At 36.8% G+C, this 20549-nt stretch overlaps 1 protein-coding gene and 1 long non-coding RNA gene across 13 annotated transcripts in view; one reads left to right on the plus strand and one right to left on the minus strand.

The window, feature by feature from the left end:
• The window catches only part of LOC144576518 (uncharacterized), an 803862-nt gene that overhangs the window by 727311 nt on the left and 56002 nt on the right, over nt 1–20549 (minus strand). The window lies entirely within an intron of this gene.
• Nucleotides 1–20549, plus strand: part of SLC9B1 (solute carrier family 9 member B1) — an 88424-nt gene that overhangs the window by 8550 nt on the left and 59325 nt on the right. For 4 of the 12 annotated variants that reach the window (XM_054253108.2, XM_035293216.3, XM_035293221.3 and 1 more), the window contains exons 3-5: nt 1117–1295; nt 6512–6556; nt 18476–18545. In XM_054253108.2, coding sequence (XP_054109083.2) covers nt 18477–18545 — 69 coding nt within the window. In that variant the 5' untranslated portion in view covers nt 1117–1295; nt 6512–6556; nt 18476. The remainder of the gene's footprint in view (nt 1–1116; nt 1296–6511; nt 6557–18475; nt 18546–20549) is intronic. The other 8 variants (XM_054253111.2, XM_035293218.3, XM_035293222.3 and 5 more) reach the window with 3 other exon arrangements.

Here is a 20549-nt window from a genome sequence, read left to right on the forward strand (position 1 = left end):
TACCTGGTCTTCAGTATTTTGTTATAGCGATACAAATAGACAAAGACACTGCTATGGTTTGAATGTTTGTCCTCTCCAAAACTCATGTTGATTTTAACAGTATGAAGAGGTGGGACCTTTAAGAGGTGATTAGGCCATGAGTGCTGTGCCTACACGAGTGAGGTTAATTTCATTATAAAAGGACAAGTTCTGCCACCCATTTCCCTCTCTTACCCTTATGTCTTCTACCATGTGAGGACATAGCCTCCCTTCCCTCCAGAGAATGAAACAAGAGGGCCCTCACAAGATGCTGGTACCTTGATCTTGAACTTCTCAGCCTCCAGCACTGTGAGAAAGAAATTTTTGTTCATTATAAATTACCCAATCTGTGGTATTCTGTTACAGCAGTACAAAATGACCTAAGACAGATACCTTGTCACTTTATTGTGGAAACAAGATCTAGGCACCAAAAAACAATTGAAAATCAAAATACTATCTGATTAATGAGAACAAACCCTAAATACTACTAGGAATTTTAACAGTGACAGTTCATTTGAATTATAGTAGTAGAGGGTTAGCCCAGATTTGTATTGTCCTGATTAAATAATAATGCCAGGTAGTCATTATCTTTAAAAAAAAAAAAAAAAAAAAAAAACTGACCTAGTTTGAATGCTTTTTATAAAGAAAGAGTATTCTGTTTTTGCATGTAGGTCTCAAATTCATTTTTTTTTAGAAATGTGGATATTGTGGTTGTTTTTAATGTGTTAATCTTTTAGCAAACCTCAAGAAGAGTTTTGCTTGAAAGACAGCAATATTTCCAAAGATTCTAAAGCAATACATACTCACAAACACAATTATTGATGCATATGTTTTACCTAACTCTAATTGAGTATGTGTTAAATGCCTATTACCTGTCAACAGTCATAGTAGATAAGAGAGTAGACTACATATTTAAACACACTGAAATTCAAAATCCCAGCTTTGCCACTCTCCATGAAGGGGAAAGAACTGCAGTCTCATTTAGAATAATTTATACTGAATTCCAAATACATTATGATTTTGAAGGAAATTTCAGTTCTTATTTATCCAATTATTAATGCTATTGTCAAATTTAATTGGCATTTCTTACTTCTACAGAGGACAGAAGTGAAGAAGAATTTTAAAGTATTTAGCTGGGCTACAAAGTAAATCCACATTTAGACGAGTATAAAGTTTTGCTGAATTATCTGCGCTATATAGTCACTAGAGGTCACTGTTGCACAACATTGCTTCAAAAGCATAAACCCAGAGTATTGTGTATGGACACACCAAGGAAAGTAAGTAGTTTATATTAAGTGATACATATGTATATACATGGTATTTAAGAAATGAAGTTCCCAAAAGCATGTATTGCTATTCTTTCAGCCTATTTCTTAGTAGGTTACTCAGATAATAGAATCATAAACTTAAAACTGCTAAAGCCTTAAATCATCTAAGATCTTCCCTCCGTCTGTCACTTTATAGGTCTGGAATTCAGCAGAGAGATGAAATAACAAGAAATTTTCTCAATATGATGTATCAGGGCCAGGTGTGGTCTCTCACACCTGTAATCCCAGCACTTTGGAAGACTGAGGTGGGCAAGCCACTTGAGGTCAGAAGTTTGAGACCAGCCTGGCCAACATGGTGAAACCCCATCACTACCAAAAATTTAAAAAATTAGATAGATGTGGTGATGGGCATCTGTAGTCCCAGCTACTCAGGAGGCTGAGGCAGAATCGCTTGAACCCAGGAGGCAGAGGTTGCATTGAGCTGAAATCACACCACTGCACTCCATCCTGGGCGACAGAGTGAGACTCTGTTAAAAAATATATATATATAAATATATGTAGCAAATGAAAAACAGAACTCAGACTGCCCAATTCTTTTTATAATACCACACTGTGTATATTATTCATATATAATCAAACATTCTAATAAACCAAGGAGAAAATGGAACCTCTAAATCCATCAACATTTTTCACTATTTTAAAAGCAAAGCCTGGCAATATAATAGCAGTACATACTTCTAAGAAAAGTTTTACATACCATAGCTATTGCTATAAGTTGTACAAACATCTCACTTAATTCCCATAATAGAAAGACATGTATATGTGTGTGTGCATGTGTGTGTTTATGTATGTTCTTATATCTACCTCATTCCAACAAAGGACTTTAAGAAGCTTATTGAAATAAATAGAGCATAAAAATTTTTTAAACTGAGCTTATCATTTATATGTAAGATACTGGAATATAAACCAGTAAGAAGTCTTATTTTTATTAGTACAAAAAGCATGCCATAATTTCTAATAAACTTATCCAGTAAACTCATATTTGGCTGGCTGTCCTAAAATTTGATTCTGCTTTCCCTAGCTGTGAATATGAAGAAAAATAGATAGTACTATGCCCACTGAAAGATAATGAGATTTGGGAGGCCAAGGCAGGAGGAACACTTGAGCCCAGGAATTTGAGACCAGCCTGGGCAACATAGGGAGACCTTGTTCCCACAAAAAAATTAATCAGACACGACATGCTTATAGTCCCACCTACTTGGGAGACTGAGGTGTGAGGATCACCTGAGCTGGGGAGGTGGAGGTTGCAGTGAGCCATGATCACACCACCACACTCCAGCCTAGGTGACAGAGGGAGACCCTATTTCTCCAAAAAAAAAAAAAAGTGATAAGAGATTGTAAATTATCCAAGATCATACAACCAGTGTATTTCTGATTTCAAAGCTGTTATGCATTTATAGTGATGCCAAGTTACTGTAGCATGGCAGCTACATTAGCATACATGTAGCATACTCCCTTTGTGTCATCTCTGATTTCTTTCAGCAATGTTTTGTAATTTTCAGTGTAGAGATCTTTCACCTCCCTGGTTACCTGTATTCCTAGGTATTTTATTCTTTTTGTGGCTGTTGTATGTGGAATCATGTTCTTGATTTGTCTCACAGCTTGAACTTGTTGGGGATAGAAATGCTACTGATTTTTGTACATTGATTTTGTATCCTGAATTTTTTTTTGAAGTAGTTTGTTATATTTAGGCACTTTGGGGCAGAGACTATGGGTTTACTAGGTGTAGAATCATATCATCTATGGACAAAGATTGTTTGACTCCCTCTCTTCCTACTTGAATGCCTTTTCGTTCTTTCTCTTGCCTGACTGCTCTAGCTACAACTTCGAGTATTACATAGGAGTGTTGAAAGTGGGCATCCTTGGCTTGCTCTGGTTTTCAAGGGTAATACTTCCAGCTTTTGCTTGTTCAGTATGATGTTGGCTATAGTTTTGTCATAAATGACTCATTATTTTAAGATATATTCCTTCAATGCCTATTTGTTGAAGGCTTTTAACATGAAGCTATGCTGAATTTTATCAAAAGCCATTTCTGTATCTATTGAGATTATTATATGGTTTTTGGGTTTAGTTCTAATTATATGATGAATCACAATTATTGGGGGGGGGTGTTGAACTAGCTTTGCATCCTAGGGATAAAGCCTACTCGATCGTGATGGATTAGCTTTTTTATTTGCTGCTGGATTCCATTTGCTAGTATTTTGCTGAGGATTTTTGCACCAGTGTTCATCAAGGATATTGGCCTTTGTGTGTGTGTGTGTGTGTGTGTGTGTGTGTGTGTGTGTGTGTGTGTGTGTGTCTGCCAGGTTTTGGTATCAGGATGGCGCTATCCTCATAGAATGAGTTGGGGAGTTCTTCCTCTTCAATTTTTTGGGATATTTTCAATAGGAATGGTACCAGCTCTTCTTTATATATCTGATAGAATTTGGCTGTGAATCAATCTTGTCCCAGGCTTTTTTCTAGTTGGTAAGATTTGTATTACTGATTCAATTGCAGAATCATGATTTGTCTGTTCACAGTTTTAATTTCTTCCTGGTTCAATCTTGGGAGGTTGTAAGTTTCCAGGAATTTACTCATTTCTTATAGGTGTTCTAATTTGTTTGCATAGATGTGTTCATAATAGCCTCTGAGGATTTTTTGTATTTCAGTGGGATAATGTTCCTTTGTCATTTCCAATTGTGTTTATTTGGATCTTCTCTCTTTTTTCTTTGTTAGTCTAGCTGCGGTCTTATTTATTCTTTCAAATAATCTTGTTTGTTCTTATTTATAATCTTATTTATTCTTTAAATAATCTTATTTATTCTTTCAAAAAACCAACTCCTGGATTCCTTGATCTTTTGTATTGCTTGTTGTGTCTCAATTTCATTCAGTTCAGCTGTAATTTTGGTTATTTCTTTTCGTCTGCTAACTTTGGGCTTAGTTTGCTCTTGTTTTTCTGTTTCCTCTCAGCATGAGGATAGGTTGTTAATTTGATATCTGAGTTTTCTATGGGGACATTTATGCTGTAAACTTTTCTCTTAGCATGCTTTAGCTCAGTCTCAGGGATTCTGGTATATTGTATCTTTGTTCTCAATCATTTCAAAGAATTTCTTAATTTTTGACTTAATTTTATTGTTTACCCAAAAGTCATTCAGGAACTGGTTGTTTAATTTCCATATAACTATGGTTTTGAGGTTTCCTCTTAGTATTGATTTCTATTTTTATTGCACTGTGGTCCAAGAGCATGGTTGATATGATTTCAACTTTTTTTTTAATGTGATAACAATTATTTTATGGCTGATCATATGGCCAGTTTTACAGTATGTGCCATGTGCAGATGAGAATAATGTATATTCTATTGTTTTGGGGTGGTAAATTCTGTAAAAGCCTGTAGGTTTATTGATTAAGTATTGAGTGCAGGTCCAAATTTCTCTGTCAGTTTTCTGCCTCAGTGATCTGTCTAGTCCTGTCAATGGGATGTTTAACCTTCCCACTATTTGTATGTGATTACCTTAAGTTTTTTCATAGGTCTTTATGAACTTATTTGATGAATCTCTTTGCTCCTGTGTTGGGTGCATATATATATTTAGGATAGTTAGATTTTCTTGTTGAATTGAACTCTTTACCATTATGTAATATCCATCTTTGTCTTTTTTTTTTTTTTTTTTGAAACAGAGCCTCGCTCTGTCGCCAGGCTGGAGTGCAGTGGCATGATCTCAGCTCACTACAACCTCTGCCTCCTGGGTTCAAGTGATTCCCCTGCCTCAGCCTCCCAAGTAGCTGGGACTACAGGCGCGCACCACCACACCTGGCTAATTTTTTGTATTTTAGTACAGATGGGGTTTTACCATGTCGGCTAGGATGGTCTTGATATCCTGACCTTGTGATCCGCCCTCCTCAGCCTCCCAAAGTGCTGGGATTACAGACATGAGCTACCATACCCAGTCCTTTGTCTTTTTTGATCATTGTTTAAAGTCTGATTTATCTGAAATCAGAATAGTAGCCCCTGCTTTTTTCTGTTTTACATTTGCTTGGTAGATTCTTATCCATTCCTTTACTTTGAGCTTACAGTTGTCATTGCATGTGAGATGGGCTTTTTGAAGACAGTATATCATTATGTCTTGTTTTATCCAATTTGCCCTTCTGTGCCTTTTAATTGGGGCATTTTGCTCATTTGCATTCAAAGTTGATACTCATATGTTCAAATTTAATTCTGTCATCATGTTGCTACCTGGTTATTATGCAGACTTGATTGTGTAGTTACTGCTTTATAGTGTCATTGGTCTATGTACTTAAGTGTGTTTTCGTGGTGGCTGGTAAAGGTCTTTCATTTCTATGTTTAGCACTCCCTTCAGGACATCTAGTAAAGCATGTCTGGTGGTAACAAATTCCCTTAGCATTTGTTTGTCTGAAAGGTTCTTATTTCTACTTTTCTTGTAAAGCCTCGTTTACCTAGATATGAAGTTCTTGGTTGAAATTTCTTTTCTTTAAGAATACTGAATATAGGCCTCTCAATCTTTTCTGGCTTGTAGAGTTTCTGCTGAAAGGTCCACTCTTAGCCTGATGGGGTTCCATTTGTGGGTGACCGGCCTCTTCTCTCTAGCTGCCTTTAATACTTTTTTTTTTTATTTTGACCTTGGAGAATCTGATGATTTTGTGTCTTTGGGATGGTCATTTTTTATAGTATCTCACAGGGGTTCTCTGCATTTCTTGAATTTGAATACTAGCTTCTCTAGCAAGATTGGAGAAATTTTCATGGATGATATCCTCAAATATGTTTTCCACATTACTTACTCTTTCTCCCTGTCTTTCAGGGACATCAGTGAGTTGTATATTTAGTCTCTTTACATAACCCCATGTTTCTCAGATATGTTTATTCTTTTTGTTCATTTTCCTTTATTTTTATCTGACAGTTTATTCAAAGAAATTGCCTTCAAGCTCTGAAATTATTTCCTGAGCTTGATCTATTCTGCTGTTAATACTTGTGATTATCTTATGAAATTCTTATAATGAGTTTTTTAGTTCTATCAGATCAGTTTGGTTCTCTATTAAAATGGCCATTTCATCTTAAAGCTCCTATATCATTTTATTGTATTCCTTAGAATCCTTGCATTGGGTTTCAACTTTCTCCTGAATGTCCATGTTCATTCCTATCCATATTCTGAATTATATGTTTGTCATTTCAGCCTGGTTAAGAATCATTGCTGAGGAACAGCTACAGTCATATGGAGGTAAGAAGACACTCAGTGGTTTTTAGTTGCCAGAGTTCTTGTGCTGATTATTTTTCATCTGTGTGGGCTGATGTTCCTTCAATATTTAAGTTGCTATCCTGTAGATGGAACTTTTTGCTTTTATCTTCTTTGATACCCTTGGGGGTTTGGTTGTGGTGTAAGGTGGGTTCAGTTGGCTGGCTTCATTTCTAGAAGATTTTAAGGGGCCAAGCATAGCTCAGCTCTCCTGGGCTGTGTGGTCTAGCTCTGGGGTGCTGAAACCAGGCCTCCAGCTCTGTTCTCTGGCCACTCAAGGTTAGGAACCTGCTGTGCTGCAGGAGCTGAGGTGTTCCTGGTCCACTGGCCATAACATTCCAATGGGGAATTCCCCCCATTAGAGTGCTTCACTGGGGTGGTGGCAACAGAATCTGTGCTGAGTCACACATGCCAGCCACCTCAGCAGTGCAAAAGGGTGCATGTGTGTCAGCTGGTGAGGGGCATCAGTGGGAGTGGGGCAGCAGCATTCCTAGATTGAAGTCTTTCTAGAAATGTGCAGCAACAAAGCAACAATAACCATATTTCAAGAGAGTTTAGGATATTTATGACAGTATTTTGGGGATGATGAATAACAGATATTGAATACAAAAACAGGTAAAGAAGGAAGATGGAAAAGGTTTGAGTTAAAGGGGTCATTGTACTGCACATCTTGATGAAAGTGAAGAATAATTGGAGGGGATGCAGTGAATGTAATTGAACAAGAGAACTGAAAGAATGTGAAGTAGTATTCAGAAATGTGTATTTCACATTATAGAAGGTTTTAGTGTGGCCTTTCCTTTATTAGAAAGGAAGTAAATAACTGAAGAAACAAGACAGTAGATGAATTATCCAAGTGTGTAAGACAAAAAGATTACAAATATGGGGGTCAGGCACTAATGTCTGGTAAATAAAGGAAAAGGATCAAATTAAGGTGAGTAAGTAACAGTAAATAGAAGAGGAAGAATGTGGTATTGTCAAATTATACAAGCTTCTAAGGAGAAAGGATTTTTTTTTATATATATAAGAAGTTTTAGAAATAGCAGTGGGGTGTCAGAAGGAATGTTAGTGAATAAACTGCTGTTGTGTAAGAGGACCATAGAGGATGCAGTGTCTTCCTTAGAGGAAGGGCTTGGTTTCAGATAGGGCACAGAATTTGAAAGAATGTTTTGAAAAGAGGTTGGGAATATAATACAGTTTGATCATCATCTGGCAGAAGTTCCAGAGTGCTCTGTGAAAGCAATCGAGAGGTAAGGACCCTGGAGAAAGCTGGTCAGAGGCAATGGAATAGTATTATTGGCATGATGCCCAATGGTCTCAACAGCTTTGTAACTGATTTCCAATGAGCTATTTCTAAACCATTTTAGCCTTCTGTGACTTATTCATCCATTGTTTTTTATTTTTAAGTTTTTCTTAAGGCTCTTTTTTACTTCCTAAAGAAGTTATTTTTATGAGTTCATTTTCTAAAACAGAAAAATTAAAAAATTATATAGTTGTTGGATTTGTTTTCTTTTCTTAGATCATTTAATCTTTTATAGATTTAAGTTATTATAGCCATTTTATAAATGTTAGCCTATAAATCCTTATGAGAGCTTTAGTCTATGTCTTACACAGAATACTTGTCACATTAAAAGCACTTTAGTTTTAATTATATGGGCTCTGGAGTTACATTGCCTGATGGGCCACAACTCCTTCATTTATAGTTATGTTACCTTGGAGAAGTTAATTCAGCTATTCCAGTATAGGAAAGCATGGACAGTAGAAATAAATCAAGTTGGGAAATGGTAGGGTATGCCTGATATGGTTTGGCTCCATGTCCCCTCCCAAATCTCATCTTGAATTGGAATCCCCATGTGTTGAGGGAGAGACCTGTAAGCTCCATATGCTGAGGGAGAGAGGCAGTTGGACCATGGAAACAGTTTTCCCCATGCTGTTCTCAAGATAGTGAGTGAGTTCTCATGAGATCTGATGATTTTATAAGCATCTGGCCTTTTCCCTTTTTGGACTTCTCTCTCCTGCCACCATGTGAAGAAGGTCCTTGTTCCTCCTTTACCTTCCACTGTGATTGTAAGTTTTTCAAGGCCTCCCCAGCCATTCAGAACTGTGAGTCAACTAAGTTTTTTTCCTTTATAAATTACCCAATGTATGGCAGTTCTTTATAGAAGTGTGAAAATGGACTAATACAGAAAATTGGTGTAAATTAGTCCATTTACAGAATGGACTAATACACCCTGCAAAGGGTGGGTACTTCTATAAAGATAATTGAAAATGTGGAAGTGACTTTGGAACTGGGTAACTGGCAAAGGTCGGAACAGTTTGGGGGGCTCAGAAGAATAGAGGAAAATGTGGGAAAGTTTGGAAATTTCTGGAGACTTGTTGAATGGTTTCTATCAAAATGTTGGAGAGTGATATCAACAATAAAGTTTAGGCTGAGGTGGTTTCAGATGGAGATGGAGAGTTTATTAGAACTGAACCAAAGATCACTCTTGCTATGCTTTAGCAAAGAGATTGGTGGTATTTGCACCCTGCTCTAGAGATCTGTGGAACTTCTTACTCAAGAGAGATGATTTATGGTATCTGGCAGGATAAATTTCTAAGCAGCAAAGTGTTCAAGAGGTGACAGACCATAAGAGCTTGGAAAATTTGTGGCCTCACCATGTGATAGAAAAGAAAAATCAATTTTCTGGTGAGAAATTCAAGCTACCTGCAGAAATTTGCATAAGTAATGAGAACAATGGGGAAAATAAGAGAGATCTTCATGGCAGACCCTCCCATAACAGGCCTGGAGGCCTAGAAGGAGAAAATGGTTTTGTGGGCCAGGCCTAGGGCCTTGCTGCTTTATGTACTCTTGGGACTTGGTTCCCTGCATCCCAGCTATGGCTAATGGGCCAATGTACAGCTCAGGATGTTGCTTTAAGAGGGAGTTGTAAGGTTTATTTTGGAGCTGTAAGGTTTAATGACTGCCCCACTGGATTTTGGACCAGCATAGGGCCTGTAGCCCCTTTGTTTTGGCCAATTTCTTCCATTTGGAACAGCAACATTTACCAAGCCCTGGTGGCTTCATATGGTGTTGGGCCTACAGGTGCACAGAAGTCAAGAATTGAGCTTCAAAAACTTCCACCTTGATTTCAGAGGATGTATGGAAATGACTGGATGTTCAGCTAGAAGTTTGAAGCAGGGGTGGAGCCTCAAGAATAAGTTCTGCTAGGGCAGTGTGGAAAGGAAATGTGGGGTTGGAGTTCCCCACACAGGATCTTCACTGGGGCACTGCCTGGTGGAGCTGTGAGAAGAGGGCCATCATTCTCCAGCAGCAAAAATGGTAGCTCCATTGACAGCATCTGCGGACAATGCCAGCTGTGAAACCAACCAGGAGTGTGGCTGCCGTGCAAAGCCACAGAGGCAGAGCTGCCCACGGCCATGGGAGTCTACCCTTTAAATCAGCATGCCTTGGATGTGAGACATGGAGTCAAAGGAGATTATTTTGGAGCTGTATGGTTTAATGACTGCCCCACTGGATTTTGGACCTGCATAGGGCCTGTAGCCCATTTTTTTGGCCAATTTCTTCCATTTGGAACAGCAACGTTTACCCAATGCCTGTACCCCCATATTATCTTGGAAGTAACTAACTTACTTTTGATTTTACAGGCTCATGGGAGGAAGGAACTTGCCTTGTTTCAGATGAGACTTTGGACTTGTACTTTTAAGATAATGCTGGAATTAGTTAAGACTTTGGGGGACTGCTGGGAAAGCATGATTGATGTTCAAATGTATAAAGAACATGAGATTTGGGTGGGGTTGGGGCAGAGCAATATGTTTTGGCTCTGTGCCTCCACCCAAATCTCATCTCAAATTGTAATCTCTATGTGTGGAGGGAGAGATCTGTAATCCCCATGTGTTGAGGAGGGAGGGGATTTGATCATGGGGGCAGTTTCCCCATCCTGTTCTCAAGAGATCTGATGGTTTTATAACCATATGGCATTTTCCCCTGCTTACATTTCTCTCTCCTGCCACCATGTGAAGAAGGTCCTTGCTTCCCCTTTAACTTCCACCTCATTGTAAGTTTCCTGAGGCCTCCCAGCCGTATGGAACTGTGAGACTGTTTCCTTTTAAAATTACCCAGTCTTGGGCAGTTCTTTATAGAAGTGTGAAAACAGACTAATACAATGCCTGATATGGGAGAAACAAGTGAGGCTAACATCATTTATCAAGAAAATCATCTAGGGCAAAATCCCTAAAGGAGTATACTTGAGGAAAAAGGAATTGAAATAAAACTGAGCATTGCACAGCTGTCAACTGAGCTCAATCTCTGATTTGGTTAAAGTGATTTTTCACTACCCCTAATCCACATATTTCTTTTCAAAAGATGTTTTTATCTGGAGACTGTACAATTTGTACACAATGTCAAGCTTTCAGTAAAAATGGTGAACCATAGTATTAGACAATGTTATATGACCTTAAGCCAAGATAGAAAATTCAAAAGAGAAACAGACTCAAAACTGATCCAGATTTTTTAGTTAAAAAGGTTATAATAACTACGATTTTAAGAACTAAAAATATTAAAACTCTTAAAAGAAAATATAGAAGGAAAGCTCCATGATATTAGATTTGGTGGTTTACTTCATGGCTATAATGCCAAATGTACAGGCCAAAAAAGGAAAAACAGATAAATTGGACTATGTTAAAATTTAAAACTTACATGCAACAAAGGACACTACCAACAGAGATGTAGCTGCTATGAAAAAAAGTATGATTAAATATAGAATTACTATATGATCCATCAATGCCATTTCTAGGTATATGCCAAATAGAAAATTGAAAGCAGGGATTCAAACAGATATTGGTACACCTATTTTCATAGCGGCATTATTCACAATAGCCAAAAGACTGAAATAACCCAAATATCTTTCAGCAGATGAACGGATAAACAAAATGTGACATATACATATAAATGCATAATATTCAGCCTTTAAAAAGGAAGGAAATTCTGTACATGCTACAAAATGTATGGAATTTTGAATAAATTTTGAAGACATTATGCTAAGTGGAATAAGCAAGACACAAAAGGACAAATATTGTGTGAATTGACTCATATGAAGTACCTAGAATATCCATATTCATAAAGACAGAAAGAATGGTAACTATCAAGGGTTAGAGGAGGGAAGAATGGGAAATTATTGTTTAATGAATACATACAGAGTTTTAGGTCGAGTTAATGAAAAAGTTCTGGAGATGGATGGTGGTGATGATTGCTTAACAATGCAAATGTATATAATGCCCCTGGAACTATACATTTTACAGTTAAAGTATAATTAAAAAAAAATATTATCAGAGTAGAAAGGCAAGACACAGAATGGGAGATGATACTGGCTCTTTATATGTCCAATAAAATATTTATATTTTCATACCTAAAAAGAACTCCAACAAATCAATATGAAAATGGGATCTAGTACCACAAAAAAAATAGACAAGAGATTTCAACACTTTACTAAAGAACATATTGAAATGGCTAGTAAATATATGAAAAATGCTGATTATAGAAATGCAATTTAAATGTATAGTGCAATATCACCACAATAGTTAAAAGAAAAAAAGAGACAGTACCAAAGTTAACAAGGATCTGAGTAATACTAAAGAGTACTTTATTTAAATTCCAGCTCTGCCACTTGCTAGTTATATGACTATATTGAAAGTTGTTAACTTTTCTGCATCTATAGTTTAAACATCTATAAAATGGGGATAATAGTAGTAAATACCTGATAAAGTCATTGAGAGAATTGAGGAAGATGATTCATGTTAAGTGCTTAGTATAGTTCAACTTTCATCAGATATTATAATATAATTTTTATAACTGATAAATTAAGCATTATTATATATTCTTTTCAGATAAGAAAATTGAGGCCAATGGGGATAAATCACTTCCCACAATTATTAAAATATAAAGAGATGAGTTGAATACATTTTTTTCTCAGCTCAAAGTCCTTGCTTTTAGGCATACAACCTACCAGTTCCACTCTTGGCAGATATATAAAGAGATTCAGTGACTGCCAGTCACAAATATTGCTTGACTCAGTATCAACCTTCTCTTATAGTTATTAACCTGTACATCTATTATTTAGACCCCTTATCTTGGTTTTGAAGTTCTAATGCATCGTCTGCTTGCCTGGGTTCCAAGCCCTGCTATCCTAATAATTACATAGTTACAGATTTTAAATTATTCTGCCTAGTTTCCTGATGTCTCTACTTGCATTATTCTTGGTGTTATGTTTGCCTGCTAATAGTCCATCTGCTTACTTATGACTCACAGCTTCTCCTCATTTAGGACATAGTTCAAATGTCATCTTGATCTCTGTAACATGATTCTCATTTATTTTATGCAGTACTGAAAATGTTTTTTATTGTCTCCCCCTTCTTCCCAACAAGAGTATAAGATCCATAAAGGCAGAAGCCTATATTTCTGTTTTATTTTGTTTCGTTTGGCAGCTTTACTTTTAGAGGCCAGAAAAGTAGGCATTCAAAGCCTAAATGTGTAAATTAACTTTGTGTCCTCTTCTCAAAATGTATGTGCACTTCAGCTCAAACTTTTTAATGGCCCTCTCAGCCTGTTTTTTCAGAACGTGACACAACCTAGGTGATTCACCCTCCTACCTTATTCTTACCAATTACCTCATAATCTAACAGCGTATGACGAGATAGTCATTTGATTTGCTTTGGTCTGTGTCCCCATCCAGATTTCACCTTGAATTGTAATAATCCCCATGTATCCAGGTGGAACCTAGTGGAGGTAACTGGATCATGAGGGCAGTTTCCCCCATGCTGTTCTCAAAATAATGTGATCTGATGTGATCACATCACAAGATATGATGATTTTATGAGGGTCTGGCATTTCTCCTGCTTGCACTTATTCTCTGTACTGCCAGCTTGTGAAAAGCTGCCCTCTACTATGCTTGTAAGTTTTCTGAGGCCTCCCCAACCACTTGGAACTGTGAGTCAATTTAAACCTCTTTTCTTTATAAATTACCCAGGCTTTGGTATTTCTTCGTAGCAGTATAAGAAAGGAATAATATAGTAAATTAGCACAACAGAATGGGGTGCTGCTATAAAGATACCCAAAAATGTGGAAGCTACTTTGGAACTGGGTAACAAGTGGAGGCTGGAACAGTTTGGAGAGCTCAGAAGAGAGGAAGATGTAGGAAAGTTTGGAACTTCCTAGAGACTTGTTGAATGGCTTTGACCAAACTGCTGATGTTGATATGGACAATGAAGTCTAGGCTGAGGTAGTCTGAGATGGAGATGAGAAACTTGTTGGAAACTGGAGTAAAGGTCACTCTTGCTATGCTTTAGCAAAGAGACTGGTGGCATTTTGCCCCTACCCTAGAAATCTGTGGGACTTTGAACTTGAGAGTGATGACTTAGGATATTTAGCAGAAGAAATTCCTAAGTGGCAAAGCATTTAAGAGGAAGCACAGCATAAAAGTTTGGAAAAATTGCAGCCTAGTGATCACAACTGATGATAAAATAGGAAAAAAAAAGTTTTCTGGGGAGGAGAAATTCAAGCCTGCTGCATAAATTTGCATAATTAATGAGGAGTAGAATGTTAATCACCAAGACAATGGGGAAAATGTTTCTAGGGCATGTCAGAGACTTTTGGGGCAGCCCCTCCCATCACAGGCCTGGAGATCTAGGAGAGAAAAATGGCTGTGTAGTCCCAGCCCAGGGACACCCCGTTCTATGCATCCTTGAGACATGGTGTCCTGCATCCCAGCTGCTTCAGCTCCAGCCATGTCTGATGGAGGCCAAGGTATAGCTAATGACATTGCTTCAGAGAGTGCAAGCCCCAAGCCTTGGCAGCTTACATGGGGTATTGGGTCTACAGGTACACAGACATCAAGAAGTGAGCTTTGGAAACCTCCACCTCGATTTCACAGGATGTATAGAAATGCCTGGATACCCAAGCAGAAGTTTGGTCCAATGATGGAACCCTCATGGAGAACCTCTGCTAGAGCAGTGCAAGGGAAAATGTGGGGTTGGAGCCCCTACACAGAGTCCCCACTGGGCACTAGCTGGTGGAGCTTTGGGAAGAGGACCACAATCCTCCAGCCCCCAGAATGGTAGATTCACTGACAGCTTGCACTATGTGCCTTGAAAATCAGTAGACCCTCAATGCTCCCTGATGAAAGCACCTGGGAGTGGGACTGTAACCTTGCAAAGCCCCAGGGGCAGAGCTTCCCAAGGCCATGGGAACCACCTCTTGCATCAGCATGACCTGGATGTGAGACATGGAGTCAAAGGAAATCATTTTGGAACTTTAAGGTTTAATGATTATATTTAGGACTTGCATGGGGTCTGTAGCCCCTTTGTTTTAGCCAATTTCTCCCCGTATCCCCATTGTATCTAGGAAGTTACTAACTTGCTTTTGATTTTACAGGCTCATAGGCAGAAGGAACTTGCCTTGTCTCAGATGAGACTTTGGACTTGGACTTTTGAGCTAATGTTGTAATGTCTTAATGAGTTAAGACTTTGGGGGACTATTGGAAAGACATGATTGTGTTTTGAAATGCGAGCAAATGAAATTTGGGAGAGGCTGGGAGTGGAATGATATTATTTATCTCTTCATCCCCACCCAAACCTCACTTTGAATTCTAATAATCCCATGTCATGGGTGAGACCAGGTAGGTGTAGGTAATTGGATCTTGTGAGTTAATCTCACAAGATGTAATGGTTTTATAAGTGTCTGGCATGTCCCCTACTTGCAATTATTCTCTCTCCTGCCACCCTATGAAGAAGTGCCTTCCATCATGATTGTAAGTTTCCCGAGGCCTCCCTAGCCATGTAGGACTGTGAGCCAATTAAACCTCTTTCATTTATAAATTACCCAGTCTCAGGTATTTCTTCATAGCTGCATGAGAATGGACTAATACATCATTATAATGACAAGATAGTAATTTTTACAGTCATTTCAATCAAAATGGAATTATACTGTAAAGGAATTTAGATTTAAGTTTTTAATTAAAAAATTTTAACATTTTTTTAGCTTTAATAAAGTTATAAATTCAGTTATGATTCTTTATATGATTTTACACAGTAATATTAATATTTTACTTCATTACAATTAGACAGTATTGTAAAGCAGCTAGCATATGGTAGCTACTGAACTGTTAATGTTCCTTTTCATTTCCTTTTTATTAAAAATTTTTATTATTAAAATTGTTTTCCTTTTAGAAAAGTATAGATATGTGAAACACTACAGGATATGGTAATATAGTCTATCTAAAAATTAAAACTTGAGATCTTTAGTTTTCTAACAACTCAAAAATTTTGGGAAGATATTTTTACGAAAAGTCAGCTTTCTTACATTCGAAGCTAGCGAAGATTACAGAGCAAGTAGAAACAATAGATACTTTAAAATCAATGTGCAAAAATCACAAACATTCCTATACACCAATAACAGACTTAAAGAGAGCAAAATCAAGAATGAACTGCCATTCACAATTGCAACAAAGAGAATAAAATACCTAGGAATACAACTGACTAAGAATGTAAAGGACCTCTTCAAAGAGAACAACAAACCACTGCTCAATGAAATAAGAGAGGACACAAACACATGGAGAAACATTCCATGCATATGGTTAGGAAGAATCAGTATCATGAAAATGGCCATATTGCCCAACGTAATTTGCAGATTCAATGCTATCCCCATCAAGCTACCAATGACCTTTTTCACAGAACTGGAAAAAACCACCTTAAACTTTATATGGAACAGAAAGAGAGCCCGCATAGCCAAGACAATCCTAAACAAAAAGGACAAAACTGGAGGCATCATGCTATCTGACTTCAAACTATACTACAAGGCTACAGTAAGCAAAACAGCATGGTACTGGTACCAAAACAGAGAGATAGAACAATGGAATAGAACAGATGCCTCAGAGGCAACACCACACATCTACAACCAACCGATCTTTGACAAACCTGGCAAAAACAAGCAATGGGGCAAAGATTCCCTGTTTAATAAATAGTGTTGGGAAAACTGGCTAGCCATGTGCAGAAAACAGAAACTAGACCCCTTCCTGACACCTTACACTAAAATTCACTTCAGATAGATTAAAGACTTAAACAAAAGACCTAACACCATCACCATAAAAACCCGAGAGGAAAACCTAGGCAAAACCATTCAGGACATAGGCATAGGCAAGGACTTCATGACTAAAACACCAGAAGCATTGGCAACAAAAGGCAAAATGGACAAATGGGACCTAATCAAACCCACAGCTTCTGCATGGCAAAAGAAACAGTCATTAGAGTGAATCGGCAATCAAAAGAATGGGAAAAGTTTTTGCAATTTACCCATCTGACAAAGGGCTAATATCCAGAATCTACAAAGAACTAAAACAGATTTACAAGAAAAAAACAAGCCCATTCAAAAGTGGGCGAAGGATATAAACAGACCCTTTACAAAAGAAGACATATATGAGGCCAACAAACATATGAAAAAATGCTCATTGTCACTGGTCATTAGAGAAATGCAAATCAAAACCGCATTGAGATAACATCTCACGCCAATTAGAATGGCGATCATTAAAAATCCGGAGACAGCAGATGCTGGAGAGGATGTGGAGAAATAGGAACAATTTTACACTGCTGGTGGGAGTGTAAATTAGTTCAACCATTGTGGAAGACAGTGTGATGCTTCCTCAAGGACCTAGAAATAGAAATTGTATTTGACCCAGCAATCCCATTACTAAGTATATATCCAAAGGATTATAAATCGTTCTATTATAAGGACACATGCACACGAATGTTCATTGTAGCAGTGTTTACAATAGCAAAGACTTGGAACCAACCCAGATGACCATCGATGATTGACTGAACAGGGAAAATGTGGCACATATACACCATGGAATACTATGCAGCCATCAAAAACTATGAGTTCATGTCCTTTGTAGAGACATGGATGAACCTGGAAACCATCATTCTCAGCAAACTGACTCAAGAACAGAAAATCAAACACTGCTTGTTCTCACTCATAGGTGGGTGTTGAACAATGAGAACACATGGACACAGGGATGGGAGCCTGACACACTGGGGTCTGTGGGGGGGAATAGGGGAGAGACAGTGGGGGGTGGGGAGTTGGGAGGGATAAAATGGGGAGAAATGCCAGATATAGGTGATAGGAAGGATGGCTGTAAATCCCACTGCCATGTGTGTACCTATGCAACAATCTTACATGTTCTTCATATGTACCCCAAAACTTAAAATGCAATAAAAAAAAGAAAAAAATAAATAAAGAAGTACTCAAAAAATAAAAAATCAGAGTTCAAAAAAATAAATAAATAAAAAATAAAAGTTATCAGAAGTAATTATTCTTTTATTCTAGTTTATCTTCTTCAAAATAAAACTTTATAGATATGTTTATATGTTTGACCTACATACATATCCTTCAAACGGACCATGTAAAAAGATAGTATGTATTAGTAACTTAATAGCTGTAGGTATTAGTGTAGTTGATTATATTTTATTTAAAATTTTTTTGGAGTCTTTTATGTAGGAGCATGATCGAAGCTAGATTAAATCAACAGTGGACACTAGCTTAAACATACAGTTCAGTGCATAAAATAAATTTCTGCATTTTCTGATATATGCTTCTAAGATATAGGCCAGCATTATGAGCTATTGAAAAATGTTACATTTCTATATGATAATGGTTTTTAAAACTTTTGCTTGTGGCTTTGATTACTTATGTTAAAGATGAATATTTGAATCGGTTTTGACCATAAAGGTATCTGATTTGACTATGATACGACTTTAGAACAAACATCCTTTAAAAAAATTAATCCCACTTAACCATGTTTGTTTTCATATGAATTTATAGTCTTGTTTCTTCTTTCAAAGTATTTTTCTTTTAAATCTTAGCATGTACACCACAGAATCAAAAAGTGAATATTTGGAGGATGAAAACTTCCAAACATCTACAAATCCTCAGGTAAAAAAAATCATATATTGTAAGTTTTTTTGTATGTAGCTCTTTAAGATGAAAGTTCTTCAAATCTGAACATGATTAATGTATTGGAGTTTTGGTGTGGCTTTTTCTGAAAATTCTGTTACCATATAAAAGGGAAAAAGACAATGGTGAATATTAAGGTGAGTGAAGGTTATATATAGTAAAACCATATTATTTTAAGTTTTATTATGTTAGAATTTGTAATAAACTGATATAGACTAAGATGACTTCTTCACAGATAGACTCAATAGTGAATATATAAAATATTTTTTAAATGGACTTTTTGATGCTTACTGTAGAAATCTCTATTTTAAAAAAATGAAATTTACAATTCTTATTATGAGTAACTATTACTAAGTAAAACTAGATCGACAAAAGTTCTAATCACTTGGTCTATATAGCTATAGAAATAAGAAACTTGGGTCTCTTCAAAATACACAGCAAAACATTTTAATTAATCTAGAGTTATCTTTTTTTTTTTTTTTTTGAGACGGAGTTTCGCTCTTGTTACCCAGGCTGGAGTGCAATGGCGCGATCTCGGCTCACTGCAACCTCCGCCTCCTGGGATCAGGCAATTCTCCTGCCTCAGCCTCCCGAGTAGCTGGAATTACAGGCATGCGCCACCATGCCCAGCTTTTTTGTATTTTTAGTAGAGACAGGGTTTCATCATGTTGACCAGGATGGTCTCGATCTCTTGACCTCGTGATCCACCCGCCTAGGCTCCCAAAGTGCTGGGATTACAGGCGTGAGCCACCGCGCCTGGCCTAGACTTATCTTTACCTGTTAATTTAAGTTACTGCGTTTTCCCTGAATGTGGCAAGAAATAATAAGTAACATTTTTCCTTATTCCTAAAATCTGTGCTCTTTAGCTCTAAAATACTCTAGTCACCCCTTTTCATTTGTTTCATTATTTCTGCTCATTTCCTAGGATCCATTAAAACTAGCTATTTTTAAATTTACCACTTTTCATTTTTAACCATATATGTAAAAGAAATCTAGCTAATAAGTAAACTATAGAAATAAATTTTAAGATCGTATTGATTTTATATCACATTAAGGTGATATAAATGAATAAAAAATTCATTTTTAGCTATCAGCTGCTTTGATATCTTTGTCTTCTGAGTTATTACATGTAAAATTCCTTCCTCAGTGTGTATATGCACTCTAGCATTTTTACTGTTTCCTGTGATGATGTGATGTTTCCTCTTTCACTCACTCAAAGTATTCACTCAAATTGCTGGTTCATACACACTAATACCCACCCACCCATGACAACCATAAGGCACATTTGGAGATTTATATTGCAGAGTTAACCCTACTCTGGTGTTTTGTTGTTATCAGTTTACCTTTTTTTTTTTTTTTTTACAATGCAAGAAGTTTCTCAATATTCTTACAAACCAAAGATTCCTTTTTTTTTCTTTCCCAAATCAGCAATTTTATAATTAGACTAGCATTAAAAGGCCTAGGAGATTAAGGTATCCCCTTGCACTATCTGATATGTTATCTATAAATATTAGTGGAAGCATGCCTGAATTTCTGAAGGCTTGACTTATATTTTTCTCATTTTTCTTTCATTTATATAAATTTTTTAAATGAAATAAAACCAAATAAAATTACATTTCTCCTCCTTTCCAATTAAGTTCTATTTTTATTTCACAAGAGTTTGGGTGAATAATCTTTGGGATGTATAAAGAGGATGGACACTTGTCATTATTATACTTAAATAGTTATGGCAACTTTATTCAGTATACACAAATGATGATGAAAATGGTGGGGACTCAAGTCTATAAAAGGTTAAATCAAGGTACATTGAAAAATACACTGGTGTTACATCCCCAAATACCTACTGATATGGAGCATGAATCTTCTTTTCTATATGTGATTCCTCGTGTTGACAGTAACAATATAAATTTAATTCTAAAATTTGTTGGTTTAGTACACTCATAAAATTATCCAAAAGTATAATTCCTAAAAGATTTTCTTGTT

This window comes from Callithrix jacchus, chromosome 3 (genome assembly GCF_049354715.1).
Source record: "Callithrix jacchus isolate 240 chromosome 3, calJac240_pri, whole genome shotgun sequence".
NCBI classification, from domain to species: Eukaryota; Metazoa; Chordata; class Mammalia; order Primates; family Cebidae; genus Callithrix; species Callithrix jacchus.